Here is a 23,056-nt window from a genome sequence, read left to right as displayed (position 1 = left end):
GCACTTCTTCTGAAACCCGGGCTTTTGATTTCAACTAAGCCCAATGCAGTAACGCATTCTACCTTTTCCCCCGCATCCATCCTTGGCACGTTCACGTTTGGCATGCGCAAGGCGGACACGCACTAAGGAGAACCAGCGCAGAAACATTCCCATCCCAAAAGATGAGAGAACTTGGCCCCAGCGGATCTTCCGTCGGTCACCGGGATAGCGAGTGCGGGGTCGGGGCGGAGGGCGCCGGGGAGAGAGGACAGGGAGAGGCCGGGGAGGAGGAGCTCTCAGCCGGACTGCCCGCCGCGGAACAGCCGCTGGGGAGGCGGGGGGAGGATGAACAGCGGCTCAGTGTGAAGTTATAACACTCAGAGTTTGTTTCTCTGTCGTTTTACTTCTCACTAATTAGTCTGAGGATGCGAGCTAACGAGCAGTGGCCTAGTTAATACCTGCCATCCCTGCTCGGATCAGTGTGGCACTTCTGGGTCAGCACACAGGTAAATCAAGCACTTTGGAAAACTAAAGGCCTGCAGTTGCAGATTTACCTGCAGAACCTTTTAAAGGACACACTCCCACCTGTTTGTGCAGTTATTATCTTTTCTCCTAACAGTCTAACGTGTTTGTAGTTGATTAATTGATTAATTGGTTAATTGATAAGGTTCTCCCAAGGTGAAACTCCTCGTAATAATCCTGTAATCTTTACATAGGGAGTTCTAGTGTATCTGTGGTGCTTAGTAGAGTTTATGGTCACCATATTGCACTTGATGGTATTTTTTATCTCTTAAAAGTAATATTTCTGTAGAATATTCTATATAAATATATAGTTTATAGTTTTCTGTGATATTTATAAAGTATTGTATTTAGATTTATTATAAGATCGCCACAGTTCTTTTTTCTATTCGCTTACTGAGACATATCCAGATACCTTGAGGAGCCAGGTGGAGGCAGGTGATTTATCATTTATTCATCTACTACGTGTCTATGAAATATTAAAAGGTCGTGGATTGATTTGAGGCCAACACTCATCCATTTGCAACGTGGACGTCTTTTGCTGTATTAGGCTTCTGTAGTGGGATCGATATCACTGGCTTTGCTTCGGTTTTCATCCTCTTGGCTGCATTTTTTTTTTTTAGACTGATTTAAGCAATACTCCTCTGCCTGGAACTTGAACACTGCCTTACCAACCCGCCAGAGGATGGTCATCTGCTTATGAGACAGTCAGACAAACGCATGCGTGTCATGACACTTGTTGGCAGGGGCCCGAACCCACTCAGTTATTTATAGACACTAATATCACTGTGTGCTTTTTGGAGTATCGATTCGGAGGCGAGCGTTGCTGCTCGGAGGAATGTAACACAAACTGCGGAGCTGCTGCAGTTTCAAAACGGACACGGAGACTCGGTGGAGTACAGACGAGAGTCAGTGAACTCATCTCCAGTCCCAGCAGCTCACTGTGGGGTCACACAGACTGGAAACCCACAGACACCGTCTCTCGGAGTCTGGACACAAAGCACAACAAGCCCCACCTTATCTAGGTAGGACACACTTGTCTCTTCATGTGTCTTGTGTTCTCCACGAATCGATGTGAATCCAACTCATTACTTCATCTGATGCAGGTTCATATTTCTATGAAAAAGTTGAAGAGCTGTGACTGATGCGGTTTCTTACTTCAGAAATTAGAGTAAATAAATAAACTTAAATGCACATCTTTTCTGCGTAGTTTATTCTGGGAAATTGCAGTTTTTCTTATCGGAAAATATTGACAAACATAAAAGATGATGCCGTTATGTCTGTGAAAGGTTTTTATTTTTTAACGGCCAACTGATAAATCACTCAGGCACATTAATCATAATGTCCAAAGCATATTAAATTCAACAGTGGATGTACCTTTCAGTTAGAGTGCATCTAGAGATCTAGAGATTCTAGAGATGCCTGATATCTAATTTCACATTAAAATACAGGACATAATTAGCAGACTATGCTGTAAATCCAGTGCAAATCCCCCGTTTGTACTCATCTCTTGCACGATGACATCACTTTTCTCTGTGTGTCTCTGTCGGTTTGTTGCAAAGCACAAACAGTCCACTGCTTCCCATCTGCTGTTCCCTCACACACAATGTTATACTCCTGCAAAAAACCCTGCGTAGAACAGTGTCCATGTTGCTCCTGAACAGTTCAATCAGTAATTCTATAGCGTTAAACTACTGTGTCTCCATAGCTCAGCAGAAGACTTTGAAATTATGCACTTTGAGCGTCGCTGAGTAGGTTGTTGAGGTTAGAGAGCACTGTTTGCTTCTCAGTGATGGGCGTCCCGGTGTCCTTGTGTTGCACTGTGGTAGAAAAAAAGCACATGTACAGTAAATAATGTGACAAATGTGCATAAATGACTGTACTCTCGCCTCTTTGCTCTAAAAAATCACATGAATCCCGACGTGAAGGCAGAAGCTTGAATCCAAAATTAGACCTTCTCGTTTCTTTGCAGTCGCTGTGTTTGCAGAGGAGCACAAAGACACTCGCTCTCCCGTCCTTTCACTTCCCACTGAGGCGAGAGCGATCGGCGAGCAGCTGATTGACGGCTCTGCAAGAAGCTCTGCTGCTTAAAGGTTTACCTCCGACGCCGAGATGCAACATTAAATATAACGGCAAACAGCAAACCGTCAATATTCCGGAGATTCTGACGTTATCGTTTCTCTTAACCTGGCATCAGAATTACTTTTGTCTGACTCAAACAAAATGGAAAAGAGAATCTATATTATATGTGTTGTGAATCAAAGGGAAGATGCTCGATACAGCAAAGGTAGAAAAATCACTTGTTTTTCTACCAGTGGCTCAGAAATCCCAAAAATCCTTTTGGCCAGGGAAGTCATGAGAATACAAAGGATTGTCCAGAATCTTGGTTTTCAGCCAACTTGGCTCCTTCTCGTTCACGTGGAGAAGAGAAACTTGTGATCGGCAGTCAAGCCGCACCGTGATTGGACGGTTGGCTGGCGTTTCAATCTGTGTCATGTTTTTACTTCTCAGCTACAGCAGCAGATTTTTATTATTTTTTTGAAAGCCCCATCATCTCACTATTCTTTTGAGTATTTGATTTTGTCCTTTGTAGCTGTTGTGTAACATTCACACTGGAGATGATTTTGACTTATTTATGTAACAGTGACTTTATTTCTATTTTAGAGGATTCTGATGTCTTTAGTTCCAGTCGGGGCTTGCATGGTGTTTTTGTATATTTTTAGGTGCTGACGTTATTTTGTTCAGCAGAAAGTTTATTAGCAGCCACAACTGATGGATTATTTATACTTCAGCAATTTAGTTTCACACAGTTAGACGGGTTGTGAGAGACACACAATACTGAGAACCCCAAAACCTCCAAAGGGACACAATCCTTTTCTAATGCAACAAAACACACACAGACAGGTTGGGCTCACTCACATGACCCCCCATTAACCTTGTAATTTTAAAAAGTTGTTCTCCTCAAGAGTAAGAATCTGCTTCACTCCTCCTGGATCAGAGGTTCAGCAATAAGTTCTCCTCCTCCTCCTTTCCAGCTCCCTGGCATAAGCTTTGTCAGGGATGTTAAACAGTGTGATTGTCCAGTAACTGAGCACACCCTCCGGTCCCCCTTTTTAAATATGGCAACCACCAGCCCAGTCTGCCAGGCTTCAGGCACTTGTCCTGCGCCTCCATCCAACACAGAAAACCAGAGACAGTCCAACAAAGTCCAGAGCCCTCGGCATCTCAGGGCAAATCTCATCCGTGGGGCCTTGCCTCTGAGGATCTTCTCGAGAAACTCAGACGCCTCTGAGAAGCTGGAGGTTTGTGAGATTTGTCCAAGACTTCTAACGCTGCTTCCCTGGGGTTAAGAAGTTTCTCCAAATATTATGAATAAAGAGTCAGCAGTGCTCTTCCCTTGCTGAACGAGTGTAAATGTTATTTTATGAATTTCCTTCAGAACAATCTGGAGTACGCCTCCATAGCCGATACACCTATAGGTTTATGTGTGTCCACCATAGCCCATTGAACTCATCTGCATCTCCAGGAGACCCCTGAGCCAACTATGCCTAACAGGCCTCCTTCCTCAGCTCCTCAGCTCCTCACTGCTGGGCTGCTCTCAGGAAGCCGCTGGGACAGCCATGATCTTTTTATTGCAACTCAGAACAGCCATCTCCACAGTGTAGGTTTCTAATGTCAGTTACAAATTAAGGTTTACCAGGAGTGTCCGTCAGGGCTCCCCGCCATCTGATCCAAGAGGCTCTTGAGTATCCCCACATCTGCCAAGCACCAGAGAAGGAGAGAGACAGTTGAGATAAGTCCAACTACAGGTCAGCTCACGCCAAAGAGGTGAAGCTCCATGTCACCACGACCAGTACATGATGACAGGGATCAACATGCCTATAGGTCCCAGTTTGCAAAGCACCTAATCCCAGTCTCTATCCCTGCAGGTAGTGGCAGCCACATGTAATCTCTTCAGGTTGTGTCCCTCAACCACCAGACGCTCACTGCCCATCTCTCCTGAAACTATCAACCTCAACGTGTCACCTTGTCCTCATGGAAATGGGCATTTTTCATCATTTTTCTTATCACCTTAACGATGACACAATCATAGGAATGACTTCATTTACATGCGTTACCACGTAAAGTCCTTCACACGAAGTAGCAGGGCACCTCAGTCAAATGGATCCTGACACAGCTAACTTGCATTACCGATGCATCATTCATGGAAACATGCTGTAGCTGTTTGTCCCTTAGTGATTTGTTCAGAAAGCTGAATGGTCGGGTCAAGGTTGTGAGAGGAGCGCAGCTGCAGTGCTGCTGCTGTAGGAACGACTGAACGCTCACACTTCCTCTGTTTGACAGCAGCTCATGTTTAAGATCAGTTTGAAACAGCCACTGCAGCGTTTTATCAGCTCGGCCGTATGACCAAGGATCTGTCCAGATATCTGTACAACCCCAAACCTAGTGCCTTGCTTTAAGATGGTGCCATTATGTAATACGAGCCCCAGATGCTGCTGCTGCTGCTGCTGCATTGTTCATTAAACACAGGAGCGACTGCCTTGCCTTTGCAGTCACAGTTCATGGATCAAAAAGCAAACAGGGAGCCAACCAGCGTTCTATCATAACAAAGGCAAACATACAAAAAGCCCTGAGCGATTCAGCGCTATTAAGACACCCACTCCCTCTCCAGCCTCCATCTCTGCCTCTTGTGCTCCCTCCCTCCCTCCCTCCCTCCCTCCCTCCCTCCCTCCATCCAACTCCCGCATCCTCAGTGAAACTCCCCCTCTCCCTCCCTCTCTCTCGTTACTACTCCCCCAGATGCTTTTCCTCCATTTCAGCCTCTTCCTCTTTCCTCCATCCTGCGCTTTCTGTCGTCCTGACTTCACTCCGTACAGTCTCGCTCTCGCTCTATCCCTCGTACTCCTACGCAAACACCCCCCCGCGCCACATACACACACACACACACACACACAAACTGTTCCTTTCCTGATATTTTTTAACCAACCTCTTACTCATGTGTGTCTACATCCCTCCCTCCCACTCTTTTAACTCTGTCTCTCCCTCAGTTCTCTCAGAGGGTCTAAGCTGGAAGCGATTGCCACCCACACATTCCCTCTTCAGCTTTCTGCTTGACATCAGATTCACGTCCAACAACGAGCGAGCACAGCATTTTCACATGTTGCCCGGCACATGGTTATATAGGCTCGTACATGTGAACACACGAGATGGTTAACACACGTGAGCACTGTTACGTACCAAACTATACCGAATGCAAGATGTCATTACATGTCCATGCTGGTATTTGCAGAAATGATTTGCCAATATTCACAGTAGATGATCAACATAAATACAATCATTTGTCATCGTCAGCCTCTGAGCAGTTGCGTGTCCTCTCCTTCTTCAATACGTGTGACTTTTGGACTGTTGGTTGGACTAATGATGCATTTTATTATTCTTATTTGCTTAAAGTATAGACAAAGACGGTGTAGCTATGAAACTGGAGCAGAGAGATGACGGTTATAAAACCTGGAAGTTAATGTGGCTCGGTCCAAAGTTCAAAAATCCCCCTTCAAACATAATGAAAACTCACAAGATGTGAGTAACGTGTTGTACTGTAACTATTTCTTAATGAACAGCAATTAATTCATCCCTCTCCTCTGTCAGCATCTTCACTATTTGCCTTTAGCTTTAGTGACAACGAGACAAGGAAGCCATGACACTGTTTGCAAAGAAACACTCCCTGCACCTAAGTCCCCGTTTAATTACAAAGTTTTTGCGCAGGATAAATAAAAGATGAGATTTGTGATGAATAATGTTTTTTTAAACTGACTATAGTCTCATTTTTTGAACTTAAAGCGAGGTAGGCTATCTGTTCCCTCTTCGCCTTTTAGTCTAAAGCTAAGCTAATTGCATCCTGATTTCAATTTTATATTCAGGCTGATAGTGGTAATGTTTTCAACATTTTCATCCAACTCTCTGCAGGAATGTGAATTATTGTATTTCCCAATGTGGTTAATTATCTGCTGAACATTTCCAGCCGTACAGTTCATATTGTACCTGGGTGGTAGAGTTCTGCCACATTCCTTCAAGAAGAATCCATCCAACAAGTTTAAACATGACCCAACCTTCACCTAACAAACATTACAAAGTTAAATTAAATTAAAGCTATATGCTCATGCCTTATTCATAACTCATCAGAGTTGTCGTAATGACTTTCTGACTCGTAAAGTCAGTCATTTCTTAATAACCCAGAAGTGCCTGAAACACACAAACATAGATCCCTAATGTTGTAGCCAGCTTTAGATTTGAATGTTGACGCGTGGGATTATTAACCCTCATTCACTGTTAACCTGTCACCTTCTCTTCCATCTGTCCGGTACCACGTGAGCGTAGCATCATCCAGCAGCTCGGCTTTGTTGTTTGGTGTCTGCCAGCTCCACCCACTTCATTTGCAAACTGAGATCCGCTCATCATTTTGCCAAAATCACAACGACCAGAACTCTTAATGAGACCAGGTGCAAAGACGACATGTTGAAATCACTGCCTGACTCATTTTCTAATACTGATACGATGGACTCTCAGTAAGTTCACTGCAGTGAATTGAATTGTGGACGCTTATGAATCTTTGTCGTTTTGTGGAGAAATTACATGACTTGTCATTTTTGCAGCTATAAAATATGGCGCTTTGCAATGGAGGCTTGTTTTCTGCGACTCGAGTACATGCCGTGATCTTGAGTATATTTTTCATGTCATCATGGGAGATTTTAAGGCTCCTGCAGCTACACTTAGATTGTTTTGTATATAAAAGTAGACGTGGACCAGAAGTGAAGCCGATACAGGGGAGTGTCTGAAATCTGTATTATCTTGAATGACCAGCAGGGGGCGACTCCACTGGTTTGAAAAAAGACTTCAGTTTCTATTCAAGTCTCAGAGAGAAATTGACGATGAAGCACTGTTTGCATTGGGCCACGTATACCGTCAGATTGACACCTAGGACCGTCCAATGGGTGGAGTCATCCTCAAGCTCTCAGTCAGACTCCACCCACTGCTCCTCCAAATATGGTTATTTTTGGTTTCAAATAAACTAAGATGGCGCTGGACACAACGCCATAAAACAGCTTCAAATCATAGATAATACCAGGTGGAAATTCGGTTATTTTTTAGTCAGTGATTTGAATCATGTGCATTCAGCCCGACAACCTCCCACGACTCGACGAGGCCTCGGCCCGGCTGCTTTGTTTTCCAAGTCTGCTTTTCAGGCATTTACATCATCTCCAAACAATAGTTACATAATTGGATTTTAAATTATGTGCAACAAGTGAATGAAAACAGGTCTCCAGATGTCTCTGCACTTTCGGTCTCAACGCTGCTCATAATCAAACTCATTAGCGCGCCGTGTCAGTCGTCAGCCGTGATCCCAGGACTAATGAAGCTCTTAAATGATTTACTGTAATCTATCAGGTGTCTTTGTGGCTGCTTGACACATTCCGTTGCTCGGTGTGTGTGTGTGTGTGTGTGTGTGTGCGTGCGTGTGCGTGTGTGTGCGTGTGTGTGTGTGTGTGTGTGTGTGTGGAGGTGCTATAGCTCGTACATTTGCCCAAATGTCTGATCAAACTCCCAATAACCTCGTCTATTCTGAGCCGTGTAGTATGATGTTGTATATTTGAAGCTAAAATGTAAGGTACCTCAGAAAAAAAAACAAAAAAACGAAATGCTGCCATGGCAACGGAACACAGAGCCCGGGCTGGGAGAAAAAAAGAGAGAGTGAGAAATAGATTTAAATGGACCCGTGCACTCTCTGTTCGCTCCACACCGATGCTTTTGTTAACATTTTAATAAAAGGGATGCTTAATGGCTTTGATTAATTTGGACATTAGTCACAGAAGTGAAAATACAGGTGATAAAAACAGACAGTGGTCACACGCAGCCTCTTTAGGTTTTAATTTGTCACTGCTCAATCCCCCCCCCCCACACACACACAGATAACCCCACCCATCTCTCATCCTCCCTAAAGGACTGTGGAATAGATGATTTCCACACTGATTTTGAATGAGTCCTTGCACACGGCTGCCGCCCACATTTCTCCACTCTGTGCATATTAAGTGGAGAATACAAAAAAAAAGGGCAGGTATGGTGGGTTATGTTTCAGAAGGGACATTCTGGGCTGTATTCAAGTTGAAGGGTACCAATTTTCCAAAATGTGAAAACCTGCTTTCATGCCGACTCTTACCAAATGATGGATAATTTAACCAGGTAGCATTGGAAAAGAAAATATATATATATATATATATAGGCTGCGTCCAAACTGTGAATTCTGGGTTCAAATCTTGTCCACAAGCTTGGAGCAAGTCACTGTCTCGACTATTTCTATTACTTAAAAGGTCAAAAAGGGACAGTGGTGTTTAGAGTGAACAGGAGGCAACTTAATGGCAAGACCCCTGACAATACTTGTGATTGAAGCCACTTTCTTCTTATGTCTTTCTGAAGCATTTCGCTGTGGAGGAGGTGAATGTCAGCAGCTGCAACCATCAGAGATAATTCAGCGTGAGAGCAAATGGTTAACCCTGCAGGGGGCGATGCTGGGTCATGGAGGAAGTAATGACAGTGTTGTGGCTGAAAGCTTGTTAATGGTTTCTGTGGTTTAAAGAAACATCATGAGCTTTATTCTGAGGGTCTTTTCAAAGTATTTGTACGATTACAGGTAAAAACACGTCCAGAAATAAAGCAGTGGGATATTTATTCATTGTCTTAAGCATATGATACATTCTGAGAGAAATATGGAGGTGTTTAGACACAGTTGTTAAGTGTTAAATGTTCAGGCTCATAATCTTAACTACCTTTATTACTTGGAAAGGTTTTCATGCTCTAATGTTCAGAAATCACATCACTTCCCTCAAACTGTGTCATTGCTGCAGCTCCTCCTTTCAGCCTCTGTCTGAAACGCTTGGTTTTTAGCTCCTCCCGACACACTGACATCAACAACTTTTACACACTGCAATAAAACAACACAACGCACAAGAGGAAAGAGAAAACAAAAAGGAAAAAACACATAATTTTGATTTAATTCCTGTTGAGAGTAGGTGTTTAAATGGGACAAAAGAGGAGGCAGGGTTTTACATTTACTCTAAATTTATTTGCACCTACTGTTAAAGACACAAACCTAATTATATATTTACTGTGTTTGTCCTTGCTTTAAAAATTCAAATGTAAATACTGACTCCTTTATGATTCTTGATAAAAACAATCCACAGCTTTCAACCATATCTCATGATCCTTATCAGCGGATCCATCCTTGAACTGTTAGACATTATTTAAAGAATTCATACGGGGACAAAATTATGATTCTGCTCTTGATCTTGAAATATTTCTATGCATATCTTCATTCACATTATTCCAAATGTATATATTTTTTTATCTGCCTTTGCATGAACTATTTCAATAAATGCTTTAATGTTAGTCTTATATAATTTCTTAAGGATGTGTATGTCACATGTGTCCACGTACAAATGAAAATCAGCCTTTTGGCCAAATGTGACGCATTTACAGTAATATTTTAATAATGTATACCTTCCCTTTCTCTTAAATAAAAGTACAAATGACTAAATAATACACTTTAACAGATTCATTTGTAGTTTAAACTCTATTAAATCCACAGCCCTCTGTAGACCGTCCTATAAATTAAAGTAAAGGGATTAGTTTGCCCCATTCAGATGTCGTCCCCATGAGTTTGTAAATAGAGAATAATCAGAGTTTTCACAACAGGAAAGTCTAAAGAAAGCTTGTTTTGGAGGTCAATGTGAATTTCAAACCCAACACTGCTGCAGAGTCTCTTTGGAGATTAACAAAGTAAATGCTTGCACGGCGCAGGGGATTCGTGCTCAGCGATTTCTAAACGAAATTTAATGTGAACACAAACTGCCGCAAGTGGCTCTTCATAAACATAATGCTTAGTAAGGCAGTTTATCACTTGTGATGAGTTCTGTTTTGCTGGTTGCAGATCACTTGATAACTCAGGGATGTACTGTGACTTTTACTCCCGCAGCCTTCAGCTTCATTCATCCGTCTAGTTTTCCACAACAAAACAGCATTCAAAGCATGATTTCTTATTCCTGCATTTGGCTTTTTGCAGCATCTAAATCTGAAGTTGACTCTGAATATTTTGTCATGTGCTTCCTATTTCCACTTTTTCCCCATTTTTTATAAATACTCCACATTATTACCCTGCAGCCTGGGGGAAAGCCCCGGGGGTAAAGAGCTCTCTGCACACACAGCTCAACAATGAAGCAACGGCACAAAACACCAAGTTACACAACTTTAATGTCGTGAAACTGCAGTGGGACAAACTTAGTATGGTGCATATATGGTATAAACAATGTGCACGCAGGGGTATGCATCACCCCTCCAATCCTGTTTTATTGTTGATGTTTTTGCGTATGATACAGTATATTATATATAAAATATATTTTATTATATATTGAAGTCCACCATACCCACAGAACAGCTGCCCCACATTAAAACTCCTACAACAGCCGACATGTGAACTTTTGATCATCATCTGTAATGTGAAAATATAAAATGTCCCTCAATTAAAAGTACCTTTGCAGAGACTAAAGTATATTTTGCTATTTTAAAGCATTGGGGGAAAAGATCCTGGATCTATTCATTTATCCGGATCTGCTTCAAAATGTAATGGGAATTTCATGGAAATCGGTTCTGTGGTTTTTTATTTAATCCTACTTACAAACGAAGAAGCTGTGTCCCAAATGTGTCCACACTTTCCTGAGTTGGATCCTTTTTGGGGCCAAATTATCCTCGGATTCATTTAACTCCGGTTAAAACTGCTTTTCAAAAAGATGACAGGACACAGCTAGAGAAGAACGGACGCTGAGGAAAACGATGGTGCAGGTGAACAATGTGCACCCTGGTCATAGTTCACTAATCCTATCATACCTTAGTGTCTCAGTGCGTGGGTGCTGAAAAGCAGAGGCTCCGTCACCATCTTTAGAGAGAGAGAGAGTCGGAGTCAATGAAAAGAAACAAGTCGTGCTGCTTTGTGTCACTCCGCCCTCCGTCTCTTTCCTCAATCTATGTCCTCGTTAGAGCTGGTTTTGAAGCTTGTTGAAGGGATTTGGAGACCAGACTGAAGTAGGTTTGTTAAAGCTTCTGTTCCCCTGCATCGCTCCGGGCAGAACGACGAGGCTGCCACAGCTGGAGGAAGATGTTCAACCTGATCAACTATTAAAATCATTCATGGGTGGGGTCTGTCATGGTTAGTCACACTACTTAAATCAGGGTTTCTTTTTTCCTAATACACACTTATTGCACAACAGCAGCTGTGACGACCTGAATCAGATAAAGACTTGGTTGACTTCCAGCAGAAACCAAGACTCCCGCCCCCCAATGAATCCCTCCATTGGAGGGTGTAATAAAACATGTGCTCTCTCTAAATCGCACAAATCCTAATTGGCAACAACAAGATCAAGTGTTGTTTATTTTAATCACCCCAAGGTTTAGAACAGTACGCCAACACTTAGTTTTTTTTCAATCTCACTGTCGTCTATAGCTAAACCCCAAAAGATATTACATGAGGCCGAACCCATTTGGATCTGAAATCAACTTTTCTGCTCCTCTAATGATTAGTTAGGGAAACAATTAAGTGGATGTTGATATCACTGCCTTTCAATGGACATGGCTGCAGCTATAATGCATCTGTAATAATGATCTTCAGTCGGCATCACCCCTGATATTTGATTCTTGTGGATTAACAAAACCCCTAAGAAACCGTGAGCGCTGCCGTGAACCGGCCGTAGCAGCCACATCATCTCCTTCAGTTCATGAGCCAACCTTAAACTAATTTAAATGTCCTTGTGATTAAAATCAGCTGTCACACCGGCTCTTGACTCCTTTTCATGTAAAACCGCTGCTTACTGAGATGTAATTCATAAGACTCGTCCACCAATCAGTCATCCAGGCTGCAGAGTTTCATGCGGCTGGTTTAAAGCTCTGAATTTGGGCGAGGTGGTTTGGTGTCTGAGCCGGGTGTCAAGCACCTTCTCTGTAATCTGTTATTCTTCTTGCGTGGTGTGGAAAAGATGTGAGGGACGGCGGACAGAAAAAAAATGGGCTGCATGGCTCACGGAGAAAGGGATCGCAATTTAGAAAGGTAAATGAAAGAGAGCGTGAGAGGAGGAAGGGCCGAGGTGGGTAAAAGAGGAATACAGATAGAGGTTAGTATAAGGAGGGAATGGTTCTATACTTCAGATATCTGCGGGGCAGGGAGCAAGAGGACGATGTGAAAACAAGAGGGTGCAAGACGGGGAAAGAAAATTAAAGAGAGAGAGAGAGGACTGACGTTCCGCGGCTGAAGAGAGGCAGAGGGATAAATGCACTATGTGAATTATGTAAAATAGCTGCGTGGGTTGAGAGGAGGTGTGTGTGTGTGTGTGTGTGTCTGAGTGTGTGTCTGTGTGATAGAAGAGGCAGAGGGAGCAAAGGAAAGAGCAGGGATGGATAATCAACATGAAAAGTCAGACAGAGATGGAGGGAAATCTTTGAAAGATAAATACAGAAATAGAAGCAAACAAACAAGTGTGAGCTAGACTTTGCGTCAGGGTTCGTGTTGATGATTTTTTCTGAGAGAGAAGAAGAGGAGACAAGAACAACAAAAAGAACACGCAGAGACATTATGTCTGCTTTGATATCGTCCCGCTGTTGTTTGGAGACGATAAAAATGATTATCTAAGCAGGGTGTCTACTTAGGTGGTCACCCTGGCGTTATTACAGGAGGGATTGTTTGTCCTTATCTGGTGAGGAAATGCAGCATGTTGCTGTTTTCTCTCTGTAAGAGAGAAAAACATTTTCACGCTGGGTGATGCCGTCCGGGTTAAAACTACATTTATTTCTCTTTATTCAGGCAAGCGGGGGGGACGAGGCTCCAAGAATGTCAATGTCGATCCGTCTGTTGTTCCACCACCTGGGTCGAGACCTAGTGTCAAACCCCTGTGATGTCACCCTCTGGTTTGTGAGCGGCCGCTTTCAAGCCTCGAATTTGACATTTTGTTATTTTTTAAACCATAAATGACCATATTTGTAGGAGAAAGGGGTGGAGCCGGATGGAAAGCTCAAGGAAAGTGCACGCCCACCAACACCTGCAACCTGCACCCATTGGACGGTGCTTGTTGTTAATCACATGGTATCCAAGCCCCAATGCTCATCGCACTTTGTCTACAGACATCTTTGTTTACAGACTTGTAAAGAAACTTGGAGTCGCCCTCTGCTGGTCATTCCGGAGAGTACAGGTCTAAGTCCAATGTGTAATGCAGTCTATTAGACTGACCAACAACCATGTGACTTCGGTGATCTGCTAACTTCTCATGAGTTAGAGATCTCAGCTCTCATCTCACAGATTACCATGACATTCATGCTTTCTATATGTTATCTTAAGTTTTAATCTAGCGCCATCATCAGGTCAGAAATGTAAAATAGTCCAAATAACCAAAACCAATGGCATTACAAGCAGCCTTTAGTGTATTTCGTGTCAAGTGCTAATTAGCTAATCTTATCATAGCTACAGGTTAGCATTTTGAGGTTATATTTGCGGTTTCCCAATTCAGGGGCTGCATCCAAAAGAGGCTAAATCGAGTCAAAGTGGCGTGACTACATGGCCAAGCAAGCTGTTGGTTGTCCTGTTGCTTTGTGGGTAATTGAATTGAAACAAAAGCCCCTCGCTTAGATCCTCATCATCACAACTCAGTCCCAGAGTTTCCACGTTGTACAAGCAGCAGATTACTTTTTTTTACGGCCAAACCATTTGCTGATTTATAGACATTCACTGAGATTTTGAACTTGAATTCTGAGACCTTTTGTGGTTTCTTTTTTCTCTCTCTGACTGTACACTCACACTCTCTCCGTCGTCCATCAAGCGCATGAGACAGGATTTTATTCTCTTACCGGCCAATTCAGTGCGTTAGGCACCGACTCGCTGTCGGAAGTCAATAAGTACTTTGTTTGTTTAATGCTCTCTCCTCTCTGCCCGTGCATCTCTCGGCCCCTCCCCTCTCTCCTCCTTTCAACATGCACACTATTAACATTCGCCTCATCTGACATCCAGACAGAAAATCTATCTCTTCAACAGCCTCTCACCCATTTTGTCAGCCCCCCTCCCTCCTGGGATGAAGGTGTGTTTGGGTGTTGTGTGTAAGCGGCGGCGGCTGCAGCAGCGCCGGTGGACGGGTGCGACATTGCATTGTATTATTTCTGCCTCGCTCACCTCTGACCTCCATCAAGCTCTTGCATTCCTTCGCTCCCCTCCCTCATTCCTCCAGACACACTGTCAATAACAACTCCCCTGTGGCTGTTTATTCCCCCCCCTGCCCCAGCTTTCTCTCTCCACGTTCCTCTTGCTCTACCTGTGTAAACGGCTGCAGTGTTCGGTCCTGTCCTCATTTTACCTTCATGCCTCTCTTCCTGTTCTGTGTAATAGTGTCTCACCTGTCCACTCCCTCTCGTCCCCGCTCTCTCTCTCTCTTAGATCATCGCCCCCGGCGGAAGAGCATAGCTACAGGGAAGCAGCCCAGCATGGACGTCTCTCCCACTGCCCCCCTTCAACCCTTCCGACAATCCGTGAGTAACCCCCTCTGTTCCCGGCCTCGCTCGCTGCCTCCGACCCTCTCGCTCTCCCTCCTCCCTCCTCCCGCCCTGGGCCCGCCACACACCTGTGGCCGCCGGGCCAGTGGCACCCCGCCTCACCCTTTCCCTCCCTCCCTGGCTGTCTCCCCTTCCTTCGCCCTGTGCCAGCAGCCGCACCGGCAGCAGCGGCGAAAGGGCTCGAAGAAGGGGCCCAGCACGCCCCCCTTGCCCCGCTCGCTGCCCCTCTCCCCCTCCCTGTCCTTCACCCTGCCCCACTCGCCCGCCGCATCCTCCTCCTCCCACCCCTTCTCATACTGGGGCGGAGACTGGAGGGCTGCCGGTTCGAGTCCAGTGGCGCGAGGAACGTTCATTCCACCACTGCCCCTTTTTGAGGTACGTGACACAAACATCGCTGAAGCAGAGACACTGACTAAATTAACATGTACAGCAAATATTCATGTTACTAGTTTTTGGTTACAGGTGCAAACACCTCACCAGGGTGAAGATAGCGTAGTTTGGAAATATGGGAACGTCTCACTCCTACTTCTCAGGTCTCAGGAGTTTGTGCCTCATCTTAAAGGACCATACCAGTGTTTGTTTCCCAATGATAAACTGGGAAACGCATGCTTTACATTATACACAAAGCGGAACACAGTAATCTGCATGACCGTTACTTCATTGTGTGCGGATTCTGTTTAAGTGCAGTGTGATTTAAATACGCTGCTCTGTAGTTTGTTAATTTGTTTGCAGCGTTTAGATATCATCATTATTTTAAGATCAAATTAAATAGTAAAGTTCTACGTTGAAAATGTCATTCAGGCAAAAGTAAGTAAGTAGCATGTTATTAGCAAAATGCACCATAAGTATCAAAAATTAAAGTTCCTATATTGCAGGAAAATACCTCTATTGCAGTTTGTTCTCCCTTCATCCAAGATGACGTCATCAGTCCTGTTTACTCTGATTTAATCTAAATCCTCACATTTACAGTAAAAAGATGAAACCAACATTTACTCTTGAAATGACTCAAAGAAGTGTCAACTTATTCTTTCAGATCTGTATTGTATCACTGGAGTTTTATCATATATGCATTAATTTGTAAATAGTTGTAGTATCTAAACGCAGCAAAATAATAAAGGACAATACGTTGCTCTTACTTACGGTGCAGTATAAGTATGAAGTATTAAAGAAAAGTACTGTGAGTAAATGTTCAGAGCTGCCTATGAACCCACCACACCGCTCTTCACTTTGAGCTCTATTAAGCCAGACAGCGATTTATTTTAGGTTTGACAATTAGTGTTTTAAAATAACACATCTAATTATTATCTAATAACATGCATCTGCCAAATGTGGAAGGCTGTAAATGAGCCGAAACCCCAAATGACACCAGTAATCTGCTTCAAGCTGACGTGAACCCAAAGACGACACCGGCTCAGTGATTCTGTGCGTTTGATTTAAACACAGCCACAGGAGATGGAGTCAGAGTCTCCTTCCCTTTCTCTCCGCTACTTCATTTTCTCTTTGTGATTCAGGCTTTTCTCTCTCACTCTCACTGTACTCAATAGTTTTTCTTTTCAAGACTTTAAGTGTCAGACGTAGCGGCAAATCAAATCAGATTTAGTCACGCAGGCTATTAGCTCGGAACCAGCAGATGGAGCCAAGTCTTTAGTCATATCCTCCAGACAGGCTTCAAAGCCATTTGACTCATTCCAGATGACGAGGTGTCATTTCCCTCCAGCCATTCTGCCGCTGAATACTTCTGTCATGCTATAGGTGCGTAAATGACATTACAGCGAGTCTTCAGCAGCCACCTGAAAGCTGAATGAGTGCAGCTTCTTGACGGCAGAGTGGGAGATAAGAGAGAAGGAACATCAAATGATTTTTCATGCATGTTTAGAGACATTTGAAGTTATTTTCACAGCTCTATTGGTTTAGAGTGAAAAGGGAGCAGCTTTGAAATGTGACGTTTTGGATTTATGCACGTGAGAGTATTATTGTTTTATAATGCTATTAGAGGGATGACAACTTTCGGGGGGGAAGTATCTCAGGTGTGAAATATCTCTACAATTATAATAATAAATGATTAATTCATAGATTAATCGATAGGTCTATAAACTTGTAATTTGCAATCAGGTGAAAGTGTAGAAAAGCAGCAAATGTTTGTCATTTTTCTTTTAAAAAAGGTACAAACTGATTTATAGTTAATTCACTTTTTTATTACGAGAATCTTTGTGACACATTATATTTTAAAACTTCAGATTTACCATGACACGAAGTAAAATATAGTTTTTTAAGGAAGTGAAACATGAACAAGTGATTTTATTACTCGCTCTTAGATTTGAAATTCTGTGATTATTGAAAGGTCTCGTTTCTCTTTGATGTCACACGAGGTGAAGTTACATGTTTGTCCAATCAGCTAATTCTCTCAGAGAGAAACCGTTATAAGAATATATAATAATAAGTATTATAATGTAAGGTGTTAGTAGATAGGCTGCTATATAGGTTGATTTAATTGATTTATTTGTTGTGTTAATCCTCAGCTCTTGACTTTATATCTTTTTTTTTTATCTGACTGGAGCTGTAATAGTGTGTTGTTATCTTTACCAACAAATCGTAATAACTGGACTGCGCCACTCACAGTGTTTATGTCTGTAATAAGCACGTATACCACGTGCACTGGTGCGAGAGTGTCGGGGGCGGACGCCGTCATGTTCTCCCTCATCAGTGATAAGTTTCCTGTTTTCAGCGTCTGTGATTATGTGAGTTTTTGATCATCTATGGAAGCTCACACAGGACAAACTGCCCCCCCCCCCCAGTGTGAGCCTCCCACTGCCTCTCTGGACTGTGTGGCACACCACTGCCCACCGCAGGCTCGGTCAGGACACTGCAGTTCTCTGTGGACGTGTGGGTGTTTAATTCCTTGTTGATAATAAATGTACCTTGTGTTCTCCCCCCCCCACATCATGCATCATGTGTTTCATTTGTGTGTTCGTCTGATTTCTGTGTCGTCTAATTACGCCCGACTCAAACCACACTGACTTCCTCTGTTCATCACACTTGTCCATCATTTCTCCTCGAAACCATCTCTCGACTCCTCCGTCCTGTCTTCACATCTCGACCATGCACGTCATGCATGTCCTCCCTCGACTTTTCCATCTGTTTGCCCTTGCTCTCCTCCTCCTCCTCTTCTTCTTCCTCCTCCTCCATCGCTCCAGAGTTTCCTCAGTAGAAGGTTGAAGGGCTCGATCAAGAGGGCCAAGAGTCAGCCCAAACTGGACCGAACCAGCAGCTTCCGCCACATGATCCTCCCCCGCTTCCGCAGTGCCGACCAAGACAGGTCAGTGTGTGCGATTTTAAGTTTTCCAGCATTCTTGTGTGGATGTGTCTGCCGTGTGTCTGGCTGCGTGTGGCCCTGCAGAGTGTGTAGCTGCATTTATGTATGAAATTTTGTTTGTGTAATGCACGTTATGAACCAATTCACCCTGCTTATACACTCTGAAGCATCGCTCCGACGGAAACAGGATGTTGGGAGGAGACATCGCTCAGTCAGTGGTCGTTTTAGAGACGTTTCAGAATCACGTCGGTTTGGAAAAGTGCTGGTTTTATTAAATGCAGCAGTTGTGGATTTTGTTAAGATGTGATAGAGACCGGACCGGAAACTACAAGAACAGGAATAAGGTGTTTTTCCTGTGATGGAGACTGTTGTGACCCGATGTGCGCCGGGGTCAGGCCTCTTGTTATCGTCTATATCGTTTCCTCTCTTTATATATAATTGACTTCCATCAGTCTGTGTCTCGCTCTGCACGTGAGCAGGAAGAGGAAGCTGAAGGAATTCGTAATTGTTCCAATCAATATTGTGTCGACATGACTCATTTGACAATATTATGCAAATAAATCCAGCTCCTTCTAAATCATTACTACAACACCTATGAATAATAATCATAATTTAATAAATTTTATTGGAAAATGTGTCTAATTATGATCCAATCACTCTGGCCATCAATGTAATAATAATCAAAATTATATTTCAATAATTCTTCATTTGCCAAATATAAGATTGAAAAAACATAATAAACAAGATGAAATTGATTGATATTATTATTACCTCTCTCTCTCTCTCTCTCTCTCTCTCTACCGCTCTCTCTATCTATCTATCTTTCACTTATCTCTATCAATCTTATAAACTCTTGTTATTATTTTTGCACACTCATGCCTCACTCTCTCTTACTAATTAAAACACTCAGCACCTTCGTTGTTTCTCTGTCGTGCCGAGTGCACAACCATCCCCGCTCTCACCATGGCAACCAGCAGACAGCCATATGGTGGCTGTATAGACCATAATGAGTCAGTGGGAGAGTTGCATAATTATACCTCCTCTCTCTGTATCGTACTGTCGGGGTGGCAGCGCTGACGTTTCTTCAGCCACAGCACAGGAGCAGAGTCTTTGAGGAATCAGAGTTTGGATTTCGACAAAACATTTTGCGTTGAGGAAGAAAAAGGAGAATCACGAGGGAGTATAACCGTCATATTGAAGATGCCAGAATAAAGTTGTAATTTAATGAGAAAACAGTCATACTATCTTGAGAAAAAGAAAAGAAATATAGGAAATAACCAGCCGTGCCCTGCACCAATACACTGTCATAGATAATAAATAAAAGAATGTACTGTATAATCTTTGTTTTCAGTTTCATAAGTTATGTTGTTTAGCTGTTTAACAGTTGGTTTGACATCTTCCATGAATGTGTTTTCACTTATTTCTTCCCGTTTGTGTAAAAACATAAAAACCTTGTACTACTCTTGCCTCTACTTGCAGCTCCACCTTGACAAATGTCCTTCTCTTACCCAGATGTGCCCACAGGGCCACATCAGACAGGGAGGATGATTGTAGATTTCATCTGCTTGTTGTTTTATGGACTAATTGATCATTTGTTTTGACTATAAATTGAGTAAAATACTGAAATGAATCACATTCATCTCTCTAAAGTCTAATTTGACATTTTCAAATGATATTACTTTGTCCCAAACTCAAAGTTAATCATTCTTTAGATGAACAGAACAAACAAACATCACAAAAAAGAAACTGGAACCAAAGAGTGAATTGTTTTTGCTTGAAAAATAAAACGGAAAGAAACATCTGCTGATCAATATTCTGTGGATTGACTAAGTGATTCATATAGTTTAAGCTCTTAAGTTTATTTAAAAGCTCCAAGTGAAGAGCCACAGCCACAGCCGACAACTCAAACTTCCGATGTGAACAAGGTCATGTTGATGGTATTACCTCGGGTGAAAGTGCACTCCGGAGAGCCAGGTGTCAGCCAAGGTGCGTTTCCACATGATTTATTCATCTGGGAAGGTTGTAGATGTCTGTTATCCCCGCTCGGTCTGAGGAGACGGACAAAAAATAAGTCATCTTGTGAAGTCGAGGTTGTTTTCCGAGGCCTTCGCCGCATTTTCACAACTCCTGGTTTTCTCTGGACGCTTCCTGTCAGCTGTGTCCGTGAACATCTGCAGCTTTGTTCCGTATTACTCCCTGTTTTTATCTTTATTCATCCAGGGAGGATTTGCCGAGAACACTTTTGTTTTCCAGCATGGATCTAAATTCATGCAGCCATAAAAGAGCAGTTCCTCAGCTCCCAAACAGGCTCTAAAAGCTGCAGTGATATTTATTGTTACACATTGTTTTTCAATACCTGCTCATTAGAGTTCCTCTCCATTAAATACTGCAGGCCACTCCATCGTATACCTATTCCTATAACTCTTCTATAAATGTGCAGGTATCTTCACCTGTTTGTTCTACAGAACATTATATTTTAATTATCAATTAAACTGTTGATTTCTTTTATTGATTAAGCGATTAATTATGAATTTGCTAAATAATGAAAAAGGATCATCACTGAGCCTGACCCACATATCAGGTGGTCAATACAATCGGTCAATATGAGCATCAGTGTTTATGTTTGCTGATATAAAAACTTTTGTTTTACAGAATTAAAAAGGCAGAAAAGATGTGTATTTATGTTGTAAAAATATTAATATGATCTTAATTCAAGTACCAAACACTTGGTTGTATTTTTGTTTTCTTTGTATTCCTATTTATAACAAAGTTTAAGGGTTAAACTGTAAAATATGAAGCTTCAAATCAAATATCTTTATTTTAAGGGTTTGATAATGATGTTTTTTTATTCTTATCGGCCCCCCCAAAATCTATATCACTGTAATCTTTACCTAATAACTGACAGAAATGTGTAATCTTTTATTAAAATAGCCTTTTGAATAGTATAAAGAGGAAGTCAGAATTTAGTCAAAAATGTTCATCCCAGTTTCTTTGAGCCTAATGTGACATCTTCTGTATGTAAAAAAGATAATAAGACAATAAACCATCATAATCGAGAAGCTGGAATCTGTTGCAGATTAACTTTGTCCTCTCGCTCCTGTAATATTAGTCAAACCTAACGAGGGCTCTAATTAACAACTCTCTTCATTGTTTATTCATCTCTAGACGATTCTTTTCCAAGTAATTGATTAGTCATTTATTATCAGTGTCAACTGTTGTGTTCGGGTTATTCTGGGAAAAATGTCGAAAAAAAGTTCTGAAAGCCCAAAATATCTTGTTTCATCTTGTCCAACCAAAAGTCCCAAAATCACAGATATTCAATTTCAAGCGATTTTAAAACAGAGACACAGAAAATGCTTGTGTTTGACATTTCAGCTCAATTAAATGTCTTCGAAATTCCAAGTGAATGTTCTGTTGATTGACTAATTGATTAGTCACAGCTGGTTCATCTAGTTTCATTTATTTTCACAGCAGAAAAACACAAAACACGTTCTCAGAGTCTCACCATCACCAAATTAATTTTTTAAGTTTCAAATTGATCATCGCTGCTGCTGAGGTTGTTCTCAGTTCATCAGTCTTGGCACATTAATATCATTTGTGTGTGACTTTCTTTTACCTCCTGCCCTCTCCTCTCCATCCCTCCATCCCTCCATCCCTCCATCCCTTCCTCCACTCTCCGACCTGTTCACATCCTCCCTCCCTTCCTTCCGCTCCTCTTCCTCTAATCCGCACTCTCACTTTCTTCCTCTCCAAAGGATCCGCTGTATACATAATCGACGTGATCTCCTCCGAGAGGTCTTCTCCCTCGACTCCCCCACCCCTCACCTCGTACTCCGTCAGTCTTTTCTTCTCTCCCATCCTCTCGTGACCTCCCCCACATTCTCTCTCTCTCTCTCTCTCTCTCTCTCTCTCCTCATCTCTGTATTCCCCTCAATCTGACTCATTCCTTTGGGTCTATTTTTATCTCTCTCTCTCTCTCTCTCTCTCTCTCTCTCTCTCTCTCTCTCTCTCTCTCTCTCTCTCTCTCTCCATCTCTGTGTTTCTCCCCCCCTCCTGGTCCCCCACATGTAATCAGTGTTCTGTTGATGAACGTTATGATTGAACATAGACAAAAGCAGCGCGAGCGCACGAGGAGAAGCTGAGAGTTGGACGTAGCACGGAGGATAAGCAGGATTCATTTTTTTGTTTTTTTTGTCCTCTCCATCCCCTCTTTTCTGCTCTGAGGGGCTTCGTCACACCTGACCGTCCCTTCTCGCTCGCCGGTTAGACCGACTGTGTCATCGTATGTGCGTCTTAGTGACTCTGCTGAGCTGCTCTGTCGTTGTACGTACTTGGTGCATGCACATGTGTGTGTGGGAGTCAAGTGTGTGTGAGCATGATGGATGGATTCAGTGGAAGCCCTGTTCACTTCTGTGCTGCGAGTCCACGGCAGGATTAATGTCGCTGTTTGTTTTTGTAAAATGATGTTTGTGGAGTTTAAAATATTTTTGCCCTCAGGGGGAAACAGACTTTTATTGGTAAGGACAGCTGCGCATAAGCTAAAAATAAAATAAATACGATTTCTGGTTTATATGTGCTGCATCTTGTCTCCAGTTGTCCTAATTTAATAATAATATA

The 23,056-nt window shown here is 42.6% G+C and overlaps 1 protein-coding gene across 1 annotated transcript in view; it reads left to right on the top strand.

Moving 5' to 3' along the window:
* syngap1b (synaptic Ras GTPase activating protein 1b) overlaps positions 1-23,056 on the top strand; it is a 119,852-nt gene that overhangs the window by 66,776 nt on the left and 30,020 nt on the right. The window contains exons 4-5 of the mRNA XM_047341040.1: positions 15,011-15,501; positions 18,321-18,442. Of these exons, the coding sequence (XP_047196996.1) occupies positions 15,011-15,501; positions 18,321-18,442 (613 nt within the window). The remainder of the gene's footprint in view (positions 1-15,010; positions 15,502-18,320; positions 18,443-23,056) is intronic.

Source organism: Hippoglossus stenolepis, chromosome 8 (genome assembly GCF_022539355.2).
Source record: "Hippoglossus stenolepis isolate QCI-W04-F060 chromosome 8, HSTE1.2, whole genome shotgun sequence".
NCBI lineage: Eukaryota > Metazoa > Chordata > Actinopteri > Pleuronectiformes > Pleuronectidae > Hippoglossus > Hippoglossus stenolepis.
This window is presented reverse-complemented; position numbering and strand designations above follow the sequence as displayed.